Below are 25,685 nucleotides of genomic sequence, written 5' to 3'. Positions count from 1 at the left end.
ACAATATCATATTTTCATTTAAATGCTTATATCTTGCACTTGCTCTAATTAAAGCTGGCATAACATTTTAAAGTGATTTTTTATGAGTAAGAGAAATGCTTAGCTTCCATTCAGACAAAGTTTTTCGAATCAGTAATACTGTATTTTAATTTAAAAATAAATTGCATTACAGTACTTCATTATTATCATGATTACCTTGGAAATTTTCTTCAAATGGACTGTATTTTAAATCTTGTAGTAAAAAGTGACAAACACAAAGTATAAATAAATATAAACAAAAGTTTGTGAAAACAGGACATTATATAGCAAGTGAGAAATCTTTCACCGCAGTCATGCATGACATTCAAAGTAAAGCCACTTATACCCATGCAAGTCTAGGGTATGAACAAATCCATATGTATGTATTACTTTAGTCATCCAGAATAAGCACTTGTAAAGAAGAACCCAACATGACTACTTATTTCAAAAAGCTTGTATCCAAAGCTGCGACCAAAGATGCCGATATCAATCTTAACACGTGTGGATATCTGCCATTTCTCAAATGGCAGAGATTAATTTATAATACAGTACGGTTTTTGAGTTTTGCTGCGGGACATCTATTCACCAATTATGTTCGAGTACCTTAATAAGTCTTATTATAATTAAAAATAGATGTTGGCATATGGGTGTGCTTGGGGGAACCCAGTGTGCAGGATCCTCACCATGACCTCTACACGTTCTCACCGATACATCACGTTAATGTGATTTCTTTGTGCATGTCTATGTGAATTTTGTCACAAACCACCAAGAGATGAATTAACTTTTCTAATCTGAATATTTTGCAAATAGTTTCAGAGATAAATTCTTGAGTTTTAAAGCACTGCTATCATTCTCCACACTTTTCTACCTTAAGGTAAGAGTGCAAGGGAAGAAGTCTAGTTGAAATACCAACTACCCAACTCTTACTACTAGTCTGGCTGGTTCGGTTGTTTGCTACTTGCGTTCTCTAACAATCTAACAGGAAAGAAGAAATTGGAAAAAATTACAAACTTAAATTTTTTAACAGTAAACCATACTTCCCAATGTCAATTTTGTTTTTTTTAATATTCTATTAACCAGTTTATCCAGCACGTGTTAATAAAACATTTATTAAAGACCAGAAATAAACAAATTCAAACGTAAACCAGTTAGTACCTGTGTTTGTGTGTGTACATCTAGGTTGACACGAATGTCAAGTACAACTGCAGGAGTTACATATAAATATCATTCACGACAATTTATGGCTACCTATCCACCCTGTAATAGCTACCAGCTAGCTACAAAAATTACAGGAGGTTATCCAAAATCTGAGCCAGTAATCCACTTTTAACATCACAGCCTGCATCTTTTATCATCACAATCTGCTACTTTAAAAACAATAAAACTTATGAGTACAGTGCAGTATGTGCATATGCTGGTGCTCCTGACACATCACACGAAGGAACTACGTTTTTATGGCTAACTTCGTATGTGAAAAAATGAGTTATAGATGTATGTCAATCTTTTTAGACAGAACCGTCAGTTTGAGACCTAGTTAACGAGGCTTGTCGGATCCAGTTAAGCAAAGCTTTTCCTTCTGTTATGTATCTATGCAGCAAGTTTTTCCGTACTATATCTTTATACGTATTAATACATTTGAATGGTTACTAAAGTTAGTTATTATTTATTGTCAGACCGTACTGAACAATAATCGGGCAATTTTAGTCAAGAGTGCTTAATTATGGCTCAAAATATACAAAGTGCATATTTGCAAGTATTCAATTTAACGTCTTTATTAATAAAAAAATATAAACTTTTTTATTCTAATTTATGAATATAACAGTCCATTTTTGTTTATTTGACCAAAGAATTGCTGTAAATACTATAATTTCAGGATGGGTTGGTATATCCATATTATAAATCATCACACACATGAATAGAAGAAATACAGAGTTTATTGTACTAATTTGGGAAGCATAATATAATAAAGTTGTCATGTAAGACACCAGGAAAGTCATGGTGATGGTCTGGCTAGTCTTCCTCCTCCACTGCCGCTCAAAGCCCATAAATAATCAATTTTGTCAATCTATCCAAGCTTTTTAATAGTAATATACACACACATTAATATAGACAATATAGATGTTAGAAAATAAATTAAGTTTGTGTAAAACAATTGAGGGAGTGGTTACTGATGGCTGGTTGGCTGGCTCCAACCAAAATTTAGCCAAGGAAAGCATAATATATTTCCAATGCACAAATCTATCTGCTATGTTATTATATTAGAAACAATACATTTTTTTTAGAAGAAATATAGTTCATTAACATGAAAACATTATATATTATCAGTATTGTTGCAATAAACGGGCAACAGTGCTAGTTCTGGACAGAACCAATTGCTTCATTTGTAGTATTTGGGAAGGGAAAGGGATACAAATACTGTACTATGTATACTGCATAAATAATAAACCTTTAGAATCGCCTACCCTTCAAAGCACTAAATGCCAAGAAATAAAGGTTAAATCTTTGGTAAGATGCTGGCTTCCTGTCCCCACTAAGGCCACTAAAGAAAGATGTTGGGCCACAGGTAAATTCAGGTAAGCATAACTTTTTCAGTAGCCCCCTCCGAGTGATTTCACTGCACAGCCCCCTTTGCACAACCCTGTGGCACTGTCCCCCCCTACACGACTCCACAACATGGCTCACTTTACACGAGTCCACTGCACAACCCCCCTCTGCGTAACTGCATTGCACAGCACCCTCCGAGCGACTCCACTGCACAGCACCTTCCGTGCAACTCCATGGCAGTCTCTGCCATGTGATTACTGCACAATCTCCTCCAGGAAACTCCATCATTGCACACCTGGAATTACTGTGCAATGCTCACCCTCTCTTGGCCCTTTACTCCCTAAAATGACAACAATAATAATGGATGTGAAAACTGTGTAGATAAATGGCCACCATCGTACATCTCTCGTGTATTAAGGGAGCTAAAACAAGCATAAGAGAAAAGGCATGCAAATGTTAAACATGCACATCTTGTTAGTCCAATATATTCTAATATTTTATGTCTGATGATCATATACTGTACTGCATTAGCTAATGTATACAACTGAACTACTAGACTCCCATCATAAAAACATAAGAAAAAAAATATGCAGTTTAGCTCCTATGAAGTAGCTACCATTTATACCCACCCAAACTCATTCATATATTGTCTAACCTACACTTGAAACACTCCAGCGATCCCACGTTTATGTTGCCCAGTCACCCCTGCAACGGTCATTACGCCTTACCTGTATCTGACTTTGACATCTCCTCCACAATATTCATTAATGACCAGCTTGATGAGGAAGAGATGGAATATCACAATAAGCGCAATAATAGTTAACCAGAATATCGTGGGCAATCCTCCCCACTTGTGGCCGTGCTTGTGCATGGCTATCACATGGTGCTCATGGGCGGGGGCTGAAAACAAAACAAAAAACTAACTTATTTTGAAATTAAAAAAATAAATATTTTATACAGTACAGTGCATCAGAATAAGGGTAGAGAATCATCAGCTAACAACTTTCCTTGTTCGTGTGTATTTGGCTAAAATAACTCAACAATTACTGTGTAACAAAAAATCTGGTTTTTAAAAGTTCAAATCTTTTAACTCTCAGAATATCATTAAAACAAGAACAAAGATCAATGATAATGATGGTATCAATCCATTTTGACTTTGTAAATTTAGAACAAAATAATGGAAATGAATCTGTTAATAAAAAAATATTAAAAGTCTCTTATTACTGGGTATACTGTATATTACTGGAAAATACAAAATACTAAATGACATTAAAACAGTGAATGACAACTCACAAGAAGCACTGAATATCTGGGCTTATGAAGTAATGGAGGAGCTGCTGTAGAGGATTTTTAGTGTAGTTATTTTTGTTTAAATGTGACGAGATAGTGTGAATGTTATAATTGTTTGTATGAATTAAAATTGTCTTTTTAACACCTATAACTTTCATTCCTCATCCAGTGTTACAGTACTCACCTCTTTTCTTCTCACTGTTGCCTGAACACTAAGGGGAAAACCAGACAATGATTATGGAAATCAATGTCAGACACATTTTACGAAACCCATGATATGGTTGACACTACCGGGGATAATTTGCTAGTGTGGTGGCACTACCTGCAGATGGTGCCTGTGGTGGGCACTACCTGCAGATGGTGCCTGTGGTGGGCACTACCTGCTGATGATGCTTGTGGTATGGTGCTCCATTTCTTAAACTTTAAAAAGCACACACAAAGGAAAATGTCAACAATAAAAGAGTTGGATCTTCTAATGTGCATTACTCAGAAGCGAATTACGAAAGGTCAAATGTCCATTTTAGCAAGTTTATTCCTCTTTTCCTACCATCCTTTTCCTGATTTTCGGCACAAGAGCTCCCAAGCACTACAAGAACATGACTAATGAAATGAAGATGACTTACATACAACTGAATTAATAGAATAATCTGATATACTGATGTAAAATCTTTCTATAACTACTCACCTACTGCTATTTCTTTGACGTGTATGGTGTGTTTGAGTTCTTCCATGTGGACCTTGTCAGAAGTAATATACAAGATGGCAGTCACAGGCTCAGTGAGCTTCACAGGGAATGCCTGCCTGGCTTGTCTGTAATGTGCATAAATGGTAAGCATCATGGGACAAATGTTGTACATACATATATCCCCCAACTGCTAACAATGATATATTACACACACACACACACACACAGTCAAGAGAATTACAAAAGTATTACAACATGTAAGTACTATCAAACAGAACCGTGAGATACAGTGGTATCTCCATTTATGAATTGAATCCGTTCCCAGAGACTGGTCGTAACTCTAAACAAATTTTCACATTAAAAATGATGTAAATTAAGTTAATCCATTCCACACCCCCAAAAATATTAACTTAAAACTACATTTTATACCGAATACCACTCCTTTTGCACTAGCTACGATACAGTATGTATATCTTACCTGCAGTGAGGACTCTTGTTGGCATGCGGAACATGGTGAGGACGGGGGTGGGGGGAGGAAGAGAGGTGTTACTACTGTATTTGGAAGGGAAGTCCCTTTCTATTATAACATCAGGCAGTGATAACTTCTCTGGGGTACTCACTCTCTCCTACATTTTGCAGGCATACCACTAGGACCTGGTTGAGGCTCACTGCTTGCTTGTCTTAAGAATCTGTCTAAAGACACTTGTTTTTCCCTACATTTTAACACTTGTCATAGTGAAACATCACATTGTCAATTAGAAGGTCAATGCAATGGCCTGCTACTGCTTATTTAGGCGAGTTTTTTCAACAAAACTTTGCAATTCTTCCCATACGTCACACATTTTCTTAATGAGGAAGAAACATTCTCTACTGCCTCACAACTATTTTCTTAGGCTGATCCTTACCATTGACTCTCACATTGCACATAAAAAGTTTTTCACCTGTGTGTTTTCAAATGGCTGATCAGGATTTTACAAAGAAATTGGGCTCGTATGCCAAAAAGTTCGTAAAGAGGGGTATTCATAAGCTGAGGTGTCACTGTATTCAGCATTGCTACCCCACTTACTATAATAAATCTCTAACTGTGCTGTCTTCACCTTCCTGACCTCATCCTTCCCACTTTTTTTTATTTATAAGTACTGGCCGTGTGTATCGCCATTAGATTTGATAAAGCCATTAAGAGGTGAAACATTATCTTTATTTAAAGTCTACTCTCAACTTGTTAAGTTCACATGTGAAGCACACACAGCCTTCAGACTTTGTGTTCCTGTTTCTTTGATCACACCTTTGGTCTAACCAAATTCCTGCACCAACTTAAGAATGCGTTTTAAACACTGGTATGATTACCATACACTTAACAAGTAATATTGGAAATGTTTCTATGAAAAACCTCCCTGTATTATTACAGGTTTCTGTTTATGCCTAATATATATATTACCAAATTTGGCATGTTTCATATCACCTAAGAGGACATTTAACAAATAAACAAATTTTTAACTGATTTCAATTTGAAAGAATAGCAACATTGCTAATACACTTGGGAGCTGCATTAGTGTAACCAATACACATTAGCCAATTCTAGATAAAAAAAATTTGACACTTAAAATTGACACTGGTAACCTTAAAGTCACGATAGAGGGTAACTGCATGTTGTTTCTAAATACATCCAAGTGCTTACTTGAGTTCAACGGGCGGGTCGAGACAACCAGCATCACACGCATAATAATTTTTGTCAGATCTGTCAAGGGCAGTGTAGATGATGGCTTTATAGTCCTCTTCTTGCACCATTACAGAGATATTTAGATGAGTTGCATTGCCATAGCTCAGCCTCCTATAAAACATTACAATATTAAGAAAATATTTCCTTTACCAAATGAGTACAAGACAATTCTTCCGTAAATTCATCCATACTGGGTATAATGAAAATATTGAGGCACACAAATCAAACAGAACAGAATTTAAAAGAATAAATTTGCAAGGAACTCTACAACTCTTAACAAGCGCTCAAATTTGTACAATAAGTTTATGCAACATTCACTTTTTAGTCAAATATTTTCTGTATATTTGACTAGATATATAGTAAATATTGCAACTTTCAAATAGATTTGTTTATATTCCATTCACAATTTATCTTTAAAAATTCTAATTGCTTTTACAAATTTAATATCTAAAGCCCATCAGCATAATGAACTACTCTAACTTCTCTTTCAATACGGACTCCAGTACTTTGAAAAGGTATTCCTTCTGACTAAATATATATAATACTTTTAGATGTCTATATAGAAAATTCCCATTCAAATAATTGCACCTGAAGTAATAATCTCTGTGAAGGTCCCTTGGGTGAGTGTTAAACTCCAGGTGTTGGTTTTTGAAGCGCATACCCCCGAAGCTGAGCAGCATGGCTTGCATGATACCATTTGCTCCAGCACGCACCAGCTGGTGACAACCCTGAAACAAACACGTAACATGTAAGAATTCAACAGAAGCACATCTGAACTAAATTTATTCACCCAAGAGCATCTGTATGAGTGCACTTGCAGATGTTTTCTTAGATAATAAAGAGACTGGGTAACCAGCACTCGTTGCAAACAAAAATCACTTGCCAGGTGGCAAACTTTTCCCTGTGTGCAAGATCCCAGACCCTCTCTCCCTACAGCAAATACAATATTACTCACTCTGGCTATGTAACAGTGCATTAGCTCCTTGTGCAGACGAGGAGTCACAATAACGTGGCTGAAATATGTTGACCAAACCACACACTAGAAAATGAAGGGACGACGATATTTTGGTCTGTCCTGGACCATTCTCAAGTCGATTGTGTGGGACACAATCACAAGCCACACAATCAACTCAAGAATGGTCCAGAACGGACCGAAACGTCGTCGTGCCCTCCCTTTCTAGTGTGTGGTTTGGTCAACATTAGCTCCTTGTCAAATAGAAATCAACAAATTAGCAAAATTTATTTCTAGTAAAAAAGCATTATAGGTAAAAACTCTTTTACCTCCAAATTTAGTACATATAACAAAAGGAAATTTTAAATAGCAAATTTACTACAGTACTTTCTGAAGCTAATATTGAATGCTGAATTTTATCAGTGCACAGCTTTACTAAAAATCACATAATACCTTTCATGGAAATAAAACCAATCAAAGAAATTTTCAAATACCTCCCTTCCCTTAGCTACCTTTCCCTTCTACTGCTTTATTACATGTGCTGTACATTCATGACCACAGTCAGGTGAATGGTCAAAACTGTCCACACCAGAGGGGTCCCTGAGCTATCAACTTCCAACCCTATAACCTCACCAAGCTGGACAACAATGTGGCCCAATAAATTATTATTATTATTATTATAAAGTTTTATTATTTTTATTTGCCTCTTTACCTTGCCTTGAGGTTACCTTGAAGTGCTTCCGGGGCTTAGCGTCCCCGCGGCCCGGTCGTCGACCAGGCCTCCTGGTTGCTGGACTGATCAACCATGGCACCATGGAGCCTTGACTACAAGTCAAACCAAGTCAAACTTTAAGGGGAAAATAGCGAACACAAGAGTGGTATAACCCACCTGCTTTTCTAGAGTGACCATCCAATACCCCACGACTGTATTGACATCGTCCACAGTGTCAAGACGGGACCACAGACGCTCAGCTTGGCTATATAGAAAAAAAAACAAATGTCAATAATACGGGAATGTTCTACAGTATTCCCAACATATCTTTTAAAGTCTTGCTGCATTACTTAGGCTAGGTTTTTTTACCAGTAAAGAATCTTTGAACATTCTGTATCTGCAGATCTCTCGGCTATTATGTATCTTGTATACATAATCCCTAATTATTCCATCTCATTTCATTGTCTTCCAGCTGTTTATGGATAAGTTAGCTTCCATAACCATCACCTCTAGTTCATTTCACATGTTTGATCCTTCTATATGCACTAAATGGCAAAGTTTTTACTTTGTGGCAATCTCTTCCATCCTGGCTATTTCTACCCTCCTGACAATCTCTTCCATCCTGGTAGTCTCTTCCATCCTGGCAATCTCTTCCATCCTGGTAGTCTCTTCCATCCTGGTAGTCTCTTCCATCCTGGCAATCTCTTCCATCCTGGTAGTCTCTTCCATCCTGGCAATCTATGAACTTCATATAATCCTTGGTAATTTCTACTCCTCTCACTCTCTACTATATACTCTCAATCTCTGTTCCCCTGATATTTTTTATTACCAGTTTCTTTCATAATACCCAGTGCAGTAATTTACACAGAATGAGCTTATTCATTATTCCGTCACCATGAATCATAAATAATGATACCTGAAATGCTGTGTGTATTAGTGGCCTTAGGTTTAGATTATATACTTGCTGTACCAAGAAATCCAACATTCTTCTTGTCTCCCATTTTGTATGTACTTTTCCCAAAATGATTATTATTATTATTATTATTATTATTACAGTATTTCTTACTTTATTAACACTTTACACTAACATTCATTTACACTTTAAGCTGACAACCTGCAACTTGACACCCTGACTCCCTGCCTACTACTATAGTCAAACAATATTAATCACATCAATTCAAAATATTCTCATTACTTCTCCCAACTTAACAACACCTATTCTGTCATTTAACAGTTGAACTCTTTTTTCAGTTACTCAATACTGCACTACCTCAGAAAAGGGATAAATATCATAAGAGCTGAAAAGTGCCATAGCACCCTAAGATAGTGGCCCATTTCACAAGATGGCTGTGCATTAGACAAAATAAAAGAAAGCATTTTATTTAATTTTTGGATTACTGTGGCAATATACAAACAGTAAGATATTACTGCACTGATTTCATAGCCAATGGCTTTGGTTCAATATTTTATGAGATTTCACATAACTTAATTACAAAGGTAGCTAGTAAGTTGACTTCATACATACACATAACTTAAGGTTATCTCGAGATGATTTCGGGGCTTAGCATTCCCACGGCCCGGTCCTTGACCAGGCCTCCTTTTTGTTACACACCCCCAGGAAGCAGCCCGTACCAGCTGTCTAATTCCCAGGTACCTATTTACTGCTAGGTAACAGAGGCATCAGGGTGAAAGAAACTCTGCTCATTTGTTTCCGCCTCCACTGGGGATCGAACCCAGAACCTCAGGACTACGAATACGAAGCGCTGTCATTCAGCTGTCAGGCCTCCATATATGGAGGGCAGAGGTAAAGATGATTGTGGGTTTGGTTAAGGCCAAGTGCTGGGACCCTTTAATCATTCTGCACTATGTACACATGTTAGTAAGAATACACTGATCAAAATCTATACAAACTTAAGCAACAAAATACTCACAGGGTTTGATGACCACCGTAACAACCTTCGGCATATGCTATATCACGCAGAATAGAGGCTCTCCGATCTTCAGTGGTCAGTACCTCATACAATGGTGCCGGGGCCTGATAAATGAGACCAATAGTTCATTTGTAAACAAAATAGAGATGATGATAACATGCATTATAAACAACAAGAAATTTTAAAGGAAAATTAACAAAATACACTGTATAATAAATTAGTCACATGCCTGAGACAAAACATGGTAGAGGGTGGTGTTGATAAGATCACCATTCAAGGCATTCTCAGCTTTTGAATGGCTAATGCCAAATCCGGAGGACCACAGCTCTTTCCAGACTTTTGAGTGGTCATTACGAAGTTTTTTTATGTTTCCAGTAACTGCTCTTCTCAATGCCTGTAAAAAGGGTCATAATTACATCACATTAAAAGTTCTTTTTTTTTTTTACCAGCAAATTATCAAGTCAATGCCATATGATAATTTGTATAATGATTATTTTTTATTTATTCAAGATTAACATCAATTTAACTACAATTTAGTTTTTACCAGCCTTTCAGAAGTCATTCACCTAGTTAATGATACAAAAAGTCAATTAGTGACAGTGATAGACATAAAGCAAATAGTAAGGTAGGTTAAACAGCCACACATACAGCATTTAGGATCACAACTGCAGCTGTACTCTCACTACTTAAGCCCACCCTCAACACCTGTGTTAACTTGACCGCTTGGTCTAGTCGAGAGGGTTTTCAATTTGTAAATCAAGTATCTACCCACTGATATGGCATAATTGTCTGGATTTGGAGCAACTTATCCAAATACATAGCCATTGTCAAACACACTGGCAACTGATTCCATCCTCAACTCAGTAGGGATGAAATACATATCAAGCTTCACAAAATACTAAAATAAAGCTATTGATCACAAATTCAGGATGAATATCATAGTCTACCAAGACCTCTCCGTCTCCAAAAACCCTTAATTCTCCACATTAGCCTTTAAGTCTTTGTCAGTTTTTCTTGACAATAAATCATGTAGGTAAGCAAAGTCTGAAGAACAACCTTCCCATTAAATGGTCTGTATTGTGTAAAAACAATGTTGAGCCCAACAATGCGTTACTTACAGCAAGTGCCCCTTGTGTAGCTATATCTTTGGCAGTTGCATAAGCCTTCTTTGGGACAGGCTCCGAATAGTTGACTGCTGTTACAATGTGTAGTGCTATTGACTTCTTGGCTTCTATCTGTAACATCAGAGATGAAAATGTAAGGTTAATATCTTTCCTTCCAACGAAAATCATGAAGATAAACTAAACAATATAATTTATATAATTTTAAAATGGGTTAATATAAATTTGTTTGGAATAATAGATTATAATGAAATCACTTTTTAAATTCAGCTACACAATATCCTGCCTTTTTCTGTACAGTAAGTTATGAATGAGACATTGCTTTATTCCTCTAGATCAATTTTACTTTCCAATGTGATGAAATGAAATGAGACATGGCTTGTGTGAAGTGCCACATGTCACATTTGTCAGAGCATTTTTCTCACCTCTAATTACCATCCACTTACTCTCTCCTTCACGTGCATAAATAACCGAGCAAACAAATTATTCTACACATTTGTATTCCTCGATAGCAGGAACACCGACTACCCTGAGCCGGTAGGGAGCCAGTCGGCCGAGCGGACAGAACACTGGACTTGTGATCCTGTGGTCCTGGGTTCAATCCCAGGTGCCGGCGAGAAACAATGGGCAGAGTTTCTTTCACCCTATGCCCCTGTTACCTAGCAGTAAAATAGGTACCTGGGTGTTAGTCAGCTGTCACGGGCTGCTTCCTGGGGGGTGGAGGCCTGGTCGAGGACCGGGCCGCGGGGACACTAAAGCCCCGAAATCATCTCAAGATAACCTCAAGAAGATAACCCTTATGTGACAGCCAACATGCATTATTAATCAGTGATAAACACTAAACACCCCTTAATGAAGAGAACAGTATGAACAACTTACTGTATTCACCAGCGTATAAAGCTGCATCACCATTTTACGAAGTTCATTTTACAAAGTTTTTTAGAAAACAAAAGACTTGTACTTTCATCATGTACAGTATACTATATTTTGAGTGATTTAAATTGGGTTTGTAGGAGAAAACTTGTTTGCTTATGTAAATATAGTACACTGTACAGTATGTTCAAATTTACTAGGAAATGAGAACAGTGCGCATCTGCCACAAACTGGTATGCTGCTGCTCTACTTCAAAAAGTTATAGAACATACATTAAGCAATTTTCCATTTTTCTAATGTACTATAAAGGAATCGTGTGTAATCATTCTGGTGTCAAAATTATAAACATACAACCATTGTTTGTTGCACCAACTTGAATAATCATCTACATCTTAAAAGGTAGATGATTATTCATCTACCTTTTAAGATGGGACTGGCAGAGGTAGACTCTCTGCCAGTCTTCTCTCTCACTGACTCTTCTTCCCTTCCCCCCCCAGGAAGATGCTACATTTACCCACCTCCTCCCTACACCACCAGCAAAGTTTTGTTCTCCTTGCAATAACTCATTTTTTTATGGATTATCAAGTCAATTTCATTGTGTTTATTATTTATTTATTTATGTCAAGATTGCTTGAATAGCTTATTTATTTGGTGTGAATACTTATTGTACTTACAATGGCATCATCAATTATTGAAGGCCATTTGCATTTTAAAAGCGAGTGAATCCACGAGGGTTCGCTCTTCTCTCCCAACTACAAAATTCTCTGCCACTTTTTACTTTAAAACTCCCACACATATATGGGGGGAAAAGTACATTGGCTTCTTCCTCAGGCCTCCAGTAACCATTCCACATTTTGAAAAAGATTCCCGAGTCCCTCACTTTCCATAGTAGGAAAATGAGGACCATGTCTGGATCATCACCATCCAGTGTCTGGATACGCAGGGTACCCATACTAGGAGCCATTCAACTTTTAACAGCAAAATGAGTGATTACATACTTACAGGCAAATTGTGTGCTATTGTATATGCAATTATAAGATTTAGGCTTATAAAAAATACACGAATCAATCAAAATATATAAAGTTATTCCCATGCGGATCCTCACCTCATGTCTACTGAAAAAAAATGCAAATTCTCTGAGCTGTTATATCTAAACCACAAGAGATAGGGACTTTTTACTTGGATTTTTGTGCTTTCTGGATGCTAAAGAGCAATATCAAATGAAAAATAATGTTTTCAGAACAATGTTTTTTGTGCGCACCACAGGAGTGTCACACAAAACAGGTGCTCCGTGCAGGGGGTTAACACAAGCACATTGGATGCAGGGTCATTTTTTACACATTCCAAGGGAAAGGAAGGGGGGATTTATACGACAAATATGATAAATTTAAATCACGCCCTAACAATCTTTTGAAACTTTTATACAGTATGCTGAAACAGGACTGTATAAAAACAGTATGCAGAAACAGGACTGTATATGTACCCTACTGTATAAAAAACCGTCCTTCAAAATTGTCTACCGGAGCACATTTAAATACACCAGGAAAAAAAGTTGTAAGAGAAAAATGATCTCCCAACTTCTAAGTTCATGTTTGCCTGTGTAGCCACAGTAGTCAGTATTTGATGCCTTTGTAAAGATTGTGCAACTGAATATAAGCAAATATTTAGGCTGGCCAAGTAACGTACATACATACCTCTCAGAATAGCACAGGGAAAAAATTTATATGATAACAAATTTTCTTTAGAAAATTACATACAATTCCTTCCACTCTAAAAGCACTTGGAACATGGCCCAGAAAGAGCATCCACCAGGCTTCATGTAAGAGACCTTCCCCTAGATCACTCTCATGCATGCTTCTGCCATGTGAACCATCACCCATCCTACCAGATTCCTCTCATACATGTCTCCCATGTAACACCCCCCTCCCTCCCTACCCACACACACACACTTTCAAAGCGTTATATGAAAAAGAATGCTGGGAAGACGGGACACCACGAGCGTATCTCTCATCCTGTAACTACACTTAGGTAATTACATGCCTCTGCCATGTAAGACCTTTCCTTTCCCCAGACCTTTCCCATGCATGGCTGCCACATAGTACACCCGCCACTTCCCTAGATCTTTTCCATATACAATAGAATGGGGGGGGGCTCCATATATTCCTCTGCCATAATGATCACTGCTCTACCATTACATAACAGCAAAAAGCTTTTGTTTCGTACTACTGTACCATATTTATAATATAATGCCACATTTGTAATAAGCTCACCTGTAAGCTGGAGGGGACCTTATATGACACTATTGAGACAGGAATGGCATTTGAGTTTGGCAGCTCCACACTTCCTGACACTACCAGATATTCATGTTCACCTTCACCATGTTGTAATCTGAAAATGATAAAGTTGCATACCATTTTTACTTTAATATTAATAATAATAATAATAAATTTGCATAGCATATTCACAATAGTTAATTTTTACTCTATAAAAATTCCTGTATTTCTGAAATTCAATTAGTCTTCTAGGATTATCCCTAAGAGAGAGGATACTGTCATACAATGTTCCCTGGAGTACTGTGGTTGTCATACATTGGTCTCGTTATCATCCAATCTACTGTATATTCATATGATATCAATATTGTTATAATACATCTATATGATGTAGAACCCCAAGCACAAATACCATAGTTGAGATAAGGATAGATGAGGGAGTAATAGAGCGTCACCAGGGCAGGGCGAGGTACATAATATCTTATCTTAGAAAGAATGCCAACAGTTTTTGAAACTTTTTTGGATATATTTAGAATGTGTCCCTGGAAATTCAGCTTGTGGTCAATGAGAACGCCAAGGAATTTGCCATCTACTGTGTTACAAATTTGGGTATTGTTTATCCTGAGATTTATTTGATTTGAGGATTTATTGCCAAACAAAATCTAGAAAGTTTTGTCAATGCTGAGGGCGAGTTTGTTGGCAGTTAGCCAAATATGGACTATATTTAGCTCAGTATTCACTGTGACATTTAGAGCAAGGGGGTCAGGATTGGAGTAAATGAAGGTTGTGTCGTCAGCAAATAGAATGGGTTTGAGGTGTAGGGAGGCATTTGGAAGGTCATTAATGTAAATGAGAAAGAAGAGAGGGCCAAGTATGCTGCCCTGAGGAACACCAATGTTGATGGGTAGGGTGGGAGAAATTGAATTATTCACACAAACATACTGGAGCCTGTCAGTAAGGTAATGTAATATATTTTATGTCTAGGCCTTTGTAATTCAGTAATTATTATCTTAATTTTGTATTTTTTTAAAACACACCCCAAAGCAAGAACAAAAATTAATATAAATGTTACGTATCAGAAATTAATGATTACTGTACTGTACTTACTAACTTACTTTATAGTTTCAGTAGTTGCTGTGGGCCAGTCTCCAAGCCCCATCTGTTCTACATCCACAATTGCATCCTGATCAGTTGGGTTGAAAACCTAGGAAACAAAAATTATAACACATTAGATACAAAAATTCAGGCAATGAGGTAGTGAAAAAGTCCCGTCTGAAAGGACACATTGTTAGTCCTACAAGGTTTTGCAGGTCCCATATAGTAGGCATGCACTAGCTCAACAAGGGTCTTTGCCTCCATCCCTGTTGGGTCATACTTACACAAAGGAGGTTATCTTGAGATGATTTCGGGGCTTTAGTGTCCCCGCGGCCCGGTCCTCGACCAAGCTTCCACCCCCAGGAAGCAGCCCGTGTCAGCTGACTAACACCCAGGTACCTATTTTACTGCTAGGTAACAGGGGCATAGGGTGAAAGAAACTCTGCCCATTGTTTCTCGCTGGCGCCTGGGATCGAACCCAGGACCACAGGATCACAAGTCCAACGTGCTGTCCGCTCGGCCGACCGGCTCCCTCTAGGCCAGAGTAACTTTTAGAAAGTTCATTCTTGGGCACTCAAAAGTCTTTCCAAATACAACTTGGCATAAGATTGCAAGCAACACTCGCACCACAGTTACCTTGCCGAGTTGCTGCTCCCAACAAACTTGGTGGCAGCATCAACACGTTTAACAAATGAATACAATTTGGAAATATTTAAAAGACAACCGTGTGCTGTAATGTACTACCTAGAGTGTACTCAGTGATGAAATTAGGCCCAATGCCTTGGAATACAGAAGCAGGATTTAGAATTTTAACTACTGCATTACAGAGAGAATCGGTGATTGATGTATTTTTTTCTTGAATGAATGCTTCCAACGAGGTTAAATGTATTTTAAATATGTCAATATGAACCATAGTATTAATGTTCACACAATTACATGACTCGCACGACAGACGGATGGGTTGTATAAAATACAAATTTTAAACACAGTACAACTTTTGGTAGTAAAAGTAGGTTATTATATTTTTAAATAATATCACTAAAATATACCTATATGGTCTTCAAATTGTTAATATTTTTATTTTTAAACATTGCAGCACAATAACTACCAGTATGTGTGTATGTATGTGTGTGTGTGTGTGTGTGTGTGTGTGTGTGTGTGTGTGTGTGTGTGTGTGTGTGTGTGTGTGTGTGTGTGTGTGTGTGTGTGTGTGTGTTTTAATTTTTATTTATTATTTATAATATTTATTATAAAAATTTATTATTCATAATGTTACCTTGATATCTTGAAAGAGCAGGGATGGCATTGATCGATGTGCATAGGTCTGGTAGGTTATATCCAAGGGCCCAATGCCTGGTTGGTCCCATGACTGTATGCGGTGAACTATGCCTGTGGTATATTCTGTCACAATGGCTTCCTTCACTGTCATACCTATAAAACAATAACATTTCTATATAAAATATATACTGTACTGACTTTATGAAATTGAAATAAAAACTATCAAAATGAAAGCACAAATTTAGGGGGAATAAAATGACTGCCTGTGTCAAGGATAGGTTGAAGGGAAGTAATACTACCTGTCAAACTAAATAAATTTCACGGCCAAGAATTATACAAAACACTTGGAAAATACTAGTTATGCAACACTACTACACAAAATCCTAGTTCCAATCTGCAGGAACGAACAAGCAAACGCCTGAACTTATTAATTATACCAGTAACCCCACTAAGCTCTTTGCCTGGGTATATCACCGAGCTACGTGTGGCAATAACACTTAATTCCTACTAACACATGTAAGCTAAAAGCCTAACTAAACATAAGACACTATGTATTAATCACTTCAGAGCACTACCGAAATTTCTTGATTCTACAACACCATATTAGTGGAAGATCAAGGAATACTCGGGTGTACAAATAGCTGAGTGAGCGAAACAGGTCCAGCCAGTTTGATATTCCCTGCTCCACTGTTTTAAATCTCTGGCAGGAGCAGGGGCAGCCCAGTCCCTGTGGTGTTGCCAAAGTTCATTAATGGCCTGGGAGGCCTGGTCGACGACCGGGCCGCTGAGCCCCGGAAGCACCTCAAGGTAACCTCAAGGTATGGCCAAGTGTAAGCAAGTTAATAATTGACAACATTACTTGTCACAGAACCTAACCCCAACTTTTATAAGGAATAGTTCTATTACATAAAACCTTCGCATAATGTGTGATAGTTCACTGAAAACTGAGGCTATGCATCTGTCCCTTTAAATGCAGTTGAAAAATTGGCAGTGCCGCTCCTCTCAATTCTGTCTGGGAAAATACTCTGCCCAGCTCTAACCAGTGATGGTTAGTTACATGAATGACAAAGGTGTAACTATCACCTCAGTAATCACTCTTTATAAATAACAAATTGATTTTCAATATATAAATGTAATTGGTAACTGCTTGATACCTGGTATGCAAATTAAACACAAGCCTAGCTATATTTGACATTTCATTCTCTAGTACAATCTTCTTGTCTCCAAAATGTATGTAACCTTATTATAGTTTACCTATAATATGTCTATTAAACACTTCTATGTAAATTATGAGAAATATGAAATCTACTGTAAATATTCAAATTAGAACATTAGCATAATCTGTTAAATTGACACATAGCAGGCCATTACACTATTACTTATTACATTTGCATACACACAATGCTAAAGTTGGATACAACATGTCACCTTAGTGACATCTTTAATAAATCAGTAACTTTCTTGTATAAAAATTACATATGCAAATTATGGGCACTTCTAACTTATGTTTATGGCCAAGCCTAAGTTTAGTCCCTAACAGGGTTTAAATTTATATTTTAATCAGAACCTTCAGGTTGTCATTACACATGAGTAAATTGTAAGGCTTGATTATTGGAAAATGAGCGCATCATTAAATAATTTATTGCATTCTTCCTATAAAAAAAAGCATAAATGAACATAAGAACTTTATGTGGGGGACAAAACTTGTATTGTACTGATACTGGTAATCACACACTGAATATGATACACTAGGGGCCTGGTAGCCTGGTGGATAGCACGCATGACTCGTAATTTTGTGGCGCGGGTTCGATTCCCGCACCAAGCAGAAACAAATGGGCAAAGTTTCTTTCACCCTGAATGCCCCTGTTACCTAGCAGTAAATAGGTATCTGGGAGTTAGTCAGCTGTCATGGGCTGCTTCCTGGGGTGGGTGTGTATGTGTGTGGTGTGGAAAAAAAAAAAAACAGTTGATTGACAGTTGAGAGGCGGGCCGAAAGAGCAAAGCTCAACCCCCGTAAACACAACTAGGTGAATACTATTCATTCCTCAGTATTTGTACACACACTCAAATGAGGGCCTTTACAGGACAGGAAATGTAATGAAACGTTTTTTCACTGGCAACAATTGAGTGGCAGTGTGGATAGTGTTGTGATCCCTTGTGTAGGAGTCTGGGTCAGGTATGAGTTCCCAGCTGTCAATGGCAGAACACATTCCTTGGCAAGTATGCTTTCTAATTGTATTTATATTCTATATACATATTGGAAATGCTCATGACTTGGTAATAGGCAACTTGGACAAAATTTTGTATTAGCCAATGTAGGTGCAAAAATAATTTACAAGAAAAAATTGTCATCATTTATCATCGTATATATTACAATTCTATCCTTCGTGGGAACAAGCCTGTCCATAGTGTGCCACAGGCAAATGATTAAATGGAAGGTTTCAATTGGCTTATTTAGAGGAAATACAAAGTATATAATATTCCCTAAATAGTTATAGAATACCTATAAGCAATATTGTATAAAAAATTAAATATATCAAATCTTACCATCCAGAGAGACCAGGGTGACAGGGCGGAAATTGATGGGTAATGATAGTGTTCTTCCATTTCTAATGTAAATTGGGCTATCTTGGTCCATTGTGACAGCAATATGACCGTTGCCAACATATGGAAGGTACGGCTGCTCTCCTGGCAATGCGGGAGTGTGTAGGACATGGGCATCATTCTCTTGAGATGCTTGCCAAAACCGGTCTAGACGTAAGGAAAGGCTTCTAGTGGCTGAATCTGAAAATAAAATTGCAAATATTATATTGATGGAAAAATCTGACAATCTCTTTAACATAAATCAAGTATTGTAGTAAATTATTCTAGTTTTTGGACCACACCCTCCCCTCCCCTTACTATGCAAGGTTGACCATGTATTTAAATATGACTGGTGAAAATATAGCATTAAAATCTTTATTTAACAAGTTTCTTGAAAATAACCATGTCCCTCACCCCCCCCTCAGTGTGTTGTAAAAAATACAAATGTACACAAATACATGTGCATAGCCAAATAAAAGTACAGTTAAATACTTCCCTGTTCTATTCAGTTGTTGGCAAGGAAACCAAGCCCAGGGGCAATGTATGAGCTAACTTGCAAATACTTCCAGTTCCTGCCATTAGTGTAATTACTCAAGTGTAATTACAGGATGAGAGGTATAATCATGGTGTCCCATTTCCCCAGTTCTCTATAATATGATGTTCTTTGAAGCTACTAATTGTAATGGCAGCCACCATCTTCCCATTTAACCTTCTCCAACCATCTACAACTCGGGTTGTAAAAAAAATATACATGTTATTTTTTCAACACCTTTACATTTAATTTATTTATTTATTTACATTTTCCTTTGCTTGAATCTATAACCTTTAATTGAAGTTACAGGTTTAAAAACTCCTCCTTGTCCATTTTGTCAATACAGTACCTGTTATTATTTTGTGTGTAGTGATCATATTGCCTCGTTTCTTTTTGCCTTGATATGTTTAATGCCTCCAACCTCTACCCATAATTCATGCTCTTAAGTTCTGGGAGCCACTTAACATATCTTTGTACTCATTCTAATTTGTGTGCTTTCTGAGATATAGACACCACACCATTGCTGCATATTCCAATTTTGGTCTTACAAATTATGTGAACAGGTTCTTTAATGTTTCTCCATCCATATACTGTATTTAAAAGTAGTTCCGAAATTTGCTAGCGTAGCATACACACTTCTCTCAATGCCTTTTATATGGTCATCTGGTGATAGCAAACTGTCCAGAATCACTCCTTGATATCTTTCACTGTAATTACCTAAGTGTAGTTACAGGATGAGAGCTACGCTCATGGTGTCCTGTCTTCCAAGCACACTATCATATAACGCTTTGAAATTCCTGACAGTTTTGGCCTCCACCACCTTCTCACCTAACTTGTTCCAACCATCTACCATTATTTGCAAAAGTGAATTTTCTTATTTCTTCGGCAGCTTTGTTTAATTTAAATATATGATCTTTTGTTCTTGAAGTTGCAGGTCTCAGGAATTCTTCCATATCAATTTAATCGATTCCTGTTACTATTTTGTACGTAGTGATCATATCGCCGCTTTTTCTTCTATCTTCTAGTTTTGGCATATTTAATGCCTCTAACCTCTCCTCGTAGCTCTTGTCCTTCAGTTCTGAGAGCCATTTTGTTGCATGTCATTGCACTTTTTCCAGTTTGTTTATGTACTTTTTAAGATATGGGCACCACACAAACACTGCATATTCCAGCTTTGGTCAAACAAAAATCGTGAACAATTTCTTTAGCATTTCACCATCCATGTACAGTATTTAAAAGCGATTCTTAAATTAGAAAGTGTAGAACATCGGCTCCTAGCACGATATTCTTTATGTGGTCCTCAGGTGATAGTTTTCTATCTAGAACCATGCCTAGATCTCTTATTTTTATCAGAATTCTTTAAAGAATTCTCACATAATTTATAGGATGTGTGGGATCTATGTTCTCTTATTCCACATACCATAACATGACATTTATTCACATTAAATTCCATTTGCCAAGTGGTGCTCCATACACTTATTTTGTCCAGGTATTCTTGAAGGGCATGACAATCATCTAAATTTCTTATCTTCACTATTATCTAGCATCATCAGCAAACATGTTAAATACTTTAAGTGTGAGTGTGCTGTGCACTGTAAGTGGACAAACATGCTCTAGCTGTAGTACTATTCCACAAAAAATAATTCTCGGTTAACATGGAAAGTTTCTTTCCAATCTGTTTCACACAGCTCTTCCCCTCAGACTAAATCTCACTATACATTTGGACGTGAATACTGTAGTATATTGTCAGGCAAGGGGACATACAGCACGGTGCTATAGGGCACTCTCAAATATTTTCAGTCATATTGTGTTGAAGTCACCGGATAAATTCATTAATACGGCCAGAGTATATCAAAGTGAAAAAAATGCCCTCAAATATGAAAAAATAAGATGTGGAAATTAGAAGCCTGGCCATGCAGCTACAAGTTAGTAACTTCATAAGAAACTAGGCAACCACCAAAGCTATACCAAGGATGGGGAAACCAGTTTTCAGTCAAGAATCAGAGTACCAAAAAGCAGTTGCCATTTTCCAAGAGTAAAAGTGTTACTGTGCTTGCTAGCCAAGAGGATGAAGGAATCTGATAGTGTACTGCAAGCAGGAAGCAAGTGCAGACCTGCACTTTAAAAGTGCCACCCCAGAAACCTGCCCCATCACGAGCGACCCACACACCCACCCATGGCCATGAGGCACTGATACACCCAACCCCTCATACCGTAAGCCACTCTTCCATTCTTTCTCATGACCTACCCTTTATCATGTGCCTTCCACTCATCAATACCCAACATCCACCCTGAAGTCATGAGCTGCTGAATATTTTCACACTCGAGTTAAAGGACATGACTATAGAACACTTTACACTTGTACAATACAGCATGTTAATGATGCCAATGCTGTCAATACTCTAGTGACATATGAACCACTGTCATGTACAGAACAATACTGTATAATAATGACAATACTGTATAATAATGACAATTATGAAGGTAGTGAGATATACAGTATAGTACTTGTATACAAATTAAAAAAAAAAAATGAATAATAATATGACTAGAATGGGAAAAAAGGAGAGTTGCAAAGTTCAATAAAAGATTTCAGTATAAATGAGTCAGAGTACTGTACGTACCTTCGCTTATGAAAGACGGTCTCGTACGAATAATTAGTCTAAATAGTGAAGGCCCCGAGTATAAGATGATCACAAGGAGGACCAGAACCACCAACACTGCTTTGCGATACCTGAGAAAATAAAGGAACTGCGTTGTCACTTATTACTTAAAATATTATATAAAATTTTCATGGCTCAAATTGTATCAATTTATCTAATAAAGTAACATTTTATAATCAATACCTTGTGTGATTAATTTATTTTTTTACAGTTTTTGAAGCAAAATGACTTGTCCAAATGCCAGCAATTCAAGGTCCACACTTCATTCCTGCATTCAAATGCAATGTTGGCATTTTGTTCCATATTCTTTTCTGATTTAACTATATTATCTCCATTAAAATCCTCTTTAAATATCTGTTCATCTTTCCCTAAATGAATTGATCACTTACTTTTTTTGCTCTCCTCATTACCACCTTAGGTCAAATGCAAGGTCTGCATAGTTACAAACCTATAGCCTAGCCTCGGAAAGGATTTTTTGCCATTATCCTAAAAATGTTGACAAAAAATTGTACAAATTTTTTGCACTCATTACAAGGAACTAAATATTAATTTAAAAGATACACAGTAAAAATTCCATCATGTAATTTCCTATGACATACTGTATATACTTGAAGGTTTCAAGTTTTTTGTTTCTCTTGCAACTTTGCATATAAATCAAGTGTTTGCACCAACTACAGTACAGAGCTTTACTAGTAATTTTTAGAAAGTATATAGTACATTCAAACATTACTACAAACAAGTACAGCATGTTTGCTTGAGGTCAATTCTATTAGTGCAAAATTGATTAATAATGGGTAAATTAAAAAAGTTTTATAAGCACACTTTTCATTCTAATGACTTGACCATCTTAAAACCTTATAACACGAGTTCCTGGATACTGCTATTTAATTGCGCTTTAATAAACTATTTAACATACAATTAGCAAGGAAACATGGATCGCATGCATTTAGAAGAATTCAACTTACGATATGTAACCATCCAACACACGCTTGGCTCTCTTCATCACTTCATTAACGTCCATGATGACTTATTTACGTCACTGAAATACATGTGTAAAATATATCTTCTTATAGAACACACCAATAGATTGTTACTCCAAAAAGTAAAGTTTTGTACATTTTTCTCGTTATTTAATTAACCATGATAAAAAAGTGTCTACTCTTGTTTGATGTCAGCCACTTTACATTTATTGCAACAAGTTTTGCAGTTCAGGGGGGAAAAATATATGGCAAGAATTGGCACCTAATGTATTAAAGACTGTTTTGCTAAGTACTGTGCTGAATGTGGGTGGCAAAGACAGGCACCTGATGGGTTATGTGGCTGTGTCTATTGTGTTCTGTGCAGGAGATAAAATCTAAGAGGTTGAAATGGACAGGTGAACCATCTGCCATGTTGGTGTGAATGTGGTACCAGCAGCCACCATGTAATGGGTTATATGTGGATTGCAGGCGATGAGTCACAATAACGTGGCTAAAGTATGTTGACCAGACCACACACTAGAAGGTGAAGGGACGACGACGTTTCAGTCCGTCCTGGACCATTCTCAAGTCGATTGTAATGAAGTAAATGCAGCCAATAAATAGGATAGAGAAAGGTGAGGAGTAAAGTGTAGTAGAGGGTAGTAGTAGAAGTACTACTTTCCCCTCTACTACACTTTACTCCTCACCTTTCTCTAGCCTATTTATTGCATGCATTTACTTCATTACAATCGACTTGAGAATTGTCCAGGACGGACCGAAACGTTGTCATCCCTCCACCTTCTAGTGTGTGGTCTGGTCATCATTATATATGGATTCTCCAGCCATTGGTTGTATAGTTATTACGTAGTGGGCCAATACCTGATGGATTAATGTGAACTGTTCAGTGGGTAAGAACATGATGGGGTTTAATGTGGCCTGTCCTGTATTTGGTTGTATTGTATAGTGGGCCAGTACCGGATGGCTCAACATGAACCATTAACCAACTGTCGGCCGGGAAGTTGGCACTACAAATATTCCAATAAATACCAAAATTCTACTTCAAAACCCAGATAATTTAGAACAGGCCTGGCCCCTGGTCAATATCCAGCATTGGCCACCTCAATGTAAATACAGTACAGTGGCCTGTATTTGAATGACAAATAACATTACAGTACTGTTTAATCTATTATGACAAAATGCAACACGATCTATTGTACCCAAACAGCACAAAAAACTCTCCCACCTACACACCAGTCATCTCAATATCTGCCACTCAGTGTAGCAACACAAATCACTAGGCAAAGAGGTAATCACCACTTGAGAGTTCTAAGTGAACAAGCCTTGACAAGATGGTGTTAACGACCAAGTTTATCAACACATTCTTAACTAGAAGGGAAAGTGGTAGTTTATGAACACTTGTACCTTGATATTAAGAAGGAAAAGTGGTGGTTTATCAAGGCACTTGTGTCATGACATTGAGGAAAAGTGGTAGTTTATCAAGACATTTGCATCATGACTAAGGAGGAAAAGTGGTAGTTTATCAAGACACTTGTGTCATGACTAAAGAGGAAAAGTGGTAGTTTATCAAGACACTTGCGTCATGACTAAAGAGGAAAAGTGGTAGTTTATCAAGACACTTGTGTCATGACTAAAGAGGAAAAGTGGTAGTTTATCAAGACACTTGCGTCGTGACTATGGAGGAAAAGTGATAGTTGATCAAGACACTTACGTCTTGACATTAAGAAAAAAAACTAGGTATCACTTAAGAGTTCCTACAAAAAAAACTACACCAATACTGTTGCTACCAAGTCTCACCACTGCAAGCTGATCCTGTGTTTACCTCATAACAACAAATATTATGACAGAAGTTCAAAGTTTGTGTGTGTGTGGTGGCGAGGGAGGACGCGAGCCACAGCTACCCCCAGCAGGGAGGAGAGGCCCCTGGCGTGGTAGTGGTGCCTGGAGGAGCAGGAGGAAGAGGAGTGTAAGGGAGAGTGAGGTAATTACCGGGCAGGAGAGGTGTGTGTGGCTGGCTGTGGACGTCATAGTGTTGTGACCCCGACACCTGGCACTCCCCCGGCCCGTCCCGCGTCCCGACACTCCTGGCTCCGGCCTCGCCTCGCTACTCCTCTTCACTCACACTTATTTCATATACTCATCCAATATATATGTGGGTATTATGTATACTTTAAGATTTAATTTGGATGTTAGTATGCAGTTATATCGGCAATATGGTAGTTATATAGAATATATAGTATTATACAGTCTACGGATAGCATTCGAATTAACAACTGTGTTGTGTTTTTTAACAAAGGTCTTATTGTAGTTATAATATTCCTTAATTTATCAATTAATATGAAAACAAATAAAATACCAGTTCAATTAATGAACTTTCTAAAGGAGAGTTGTGAAAATAAAACATATTAAACGTCATAAACTAACAAAACAAATTCTAAAAA

General features: G+C 37.3%; 1 protein-coding gene across 7 annotated transcripts in view; it reads right to left on the bottom strand.

The window, feature by feature from the left end:
- LOC123758242 (uncharacterized protein KIAA2013 homolog) overlaps nt 1-25,360 on the bottom strand; it is a 33,479-nt gene extending 8,119 nt beyond the window's left edge. For 5 of the 7 annotated variants that reach the window (XM_069322584.1, XM_069322585.1, XM_069322580.1 and 2 more), the window contains exons 1-15: nt 25,234-25,360; nt 23,233-23,306; nt 22,229-22,338; nt 19,037-19,273; nt 16,488-16,642; nt 15,232-15,320; nt 14,117-14,234; nt 10,971-11,087; nt 10,082-10,246; nt 9,853-9,956; nt 8,099-8,186; nt 6,846-6,985; nt 6,216-6,368; nt 4,538-4,662; nt 3,291-3,462 (exon numbers count right to left, since the gene is read on the bottom strand). In XM_069322584.1, coding sequence (XP_069178685.1) covers nt 3,291-3,462; nt 4,538-4,662; nt 6,216-6,368; nt 6,846-6,985; nt 8,099-8,186; nt 9,853-9,956; nt 10,082-10,246; nt 10,971-11,087; nt 14,117-14,234; nt 15,232-15,320; nt 16,488-16,642; nt 19,037-19,273; nt 22,229-22,338; nt 23,233-23,288 — 1,829 coding nt within the window. In that variant the 5' untranslated portion in view covers nt 23,289-23,306; nt 25,234-25,360. Of the gene's footprint in view, nt 1-1,777; nt 2,903-3,290; nt 3,463-4,537; nt 4,663-6,215; nt 6,369-6,845; nt 6,986-8,098; nt 8,187-9,852; nt 9,957-10,081; nt 10,247-10,970; nt 11,088-14,116; nt 14,235-15,231; nt 15,321-16,487; nt 16,643-19,036; nt 19,274-22,228; nt 22,339-23,232; nt 23,307-25,066; nt 25,207-25,233 lie in introns of those variants that run through there. The other 2 variants (XM_069322587.1, XM_069322582.1) reach the window with 2 other exon arrangements.
- Between the last annotated feature and the right edge of the window lie 325 nt (nt 25,361-25,685).

This window comes from Procambarus clarkii, chromosome 11 (assembly GCF_040958095.1).
Source record: "Procambarus clarkii isolate CNS0578487 chromosome 11, FALCON_Pclarkii_2.0, whole genome shotgun sequence".
Lineage (NCBI taxonomy): Eukaryota > Metazoa > Arthropoda > Malacostraca > Decapoda > Cambaridae > Procambarus > Procambarus clarkii.
The sequence above is the reverse complement of the archived record's forward strand: the minus strand, read 5'-3'. Positions and strand labels throughout refer to the sequence as shown.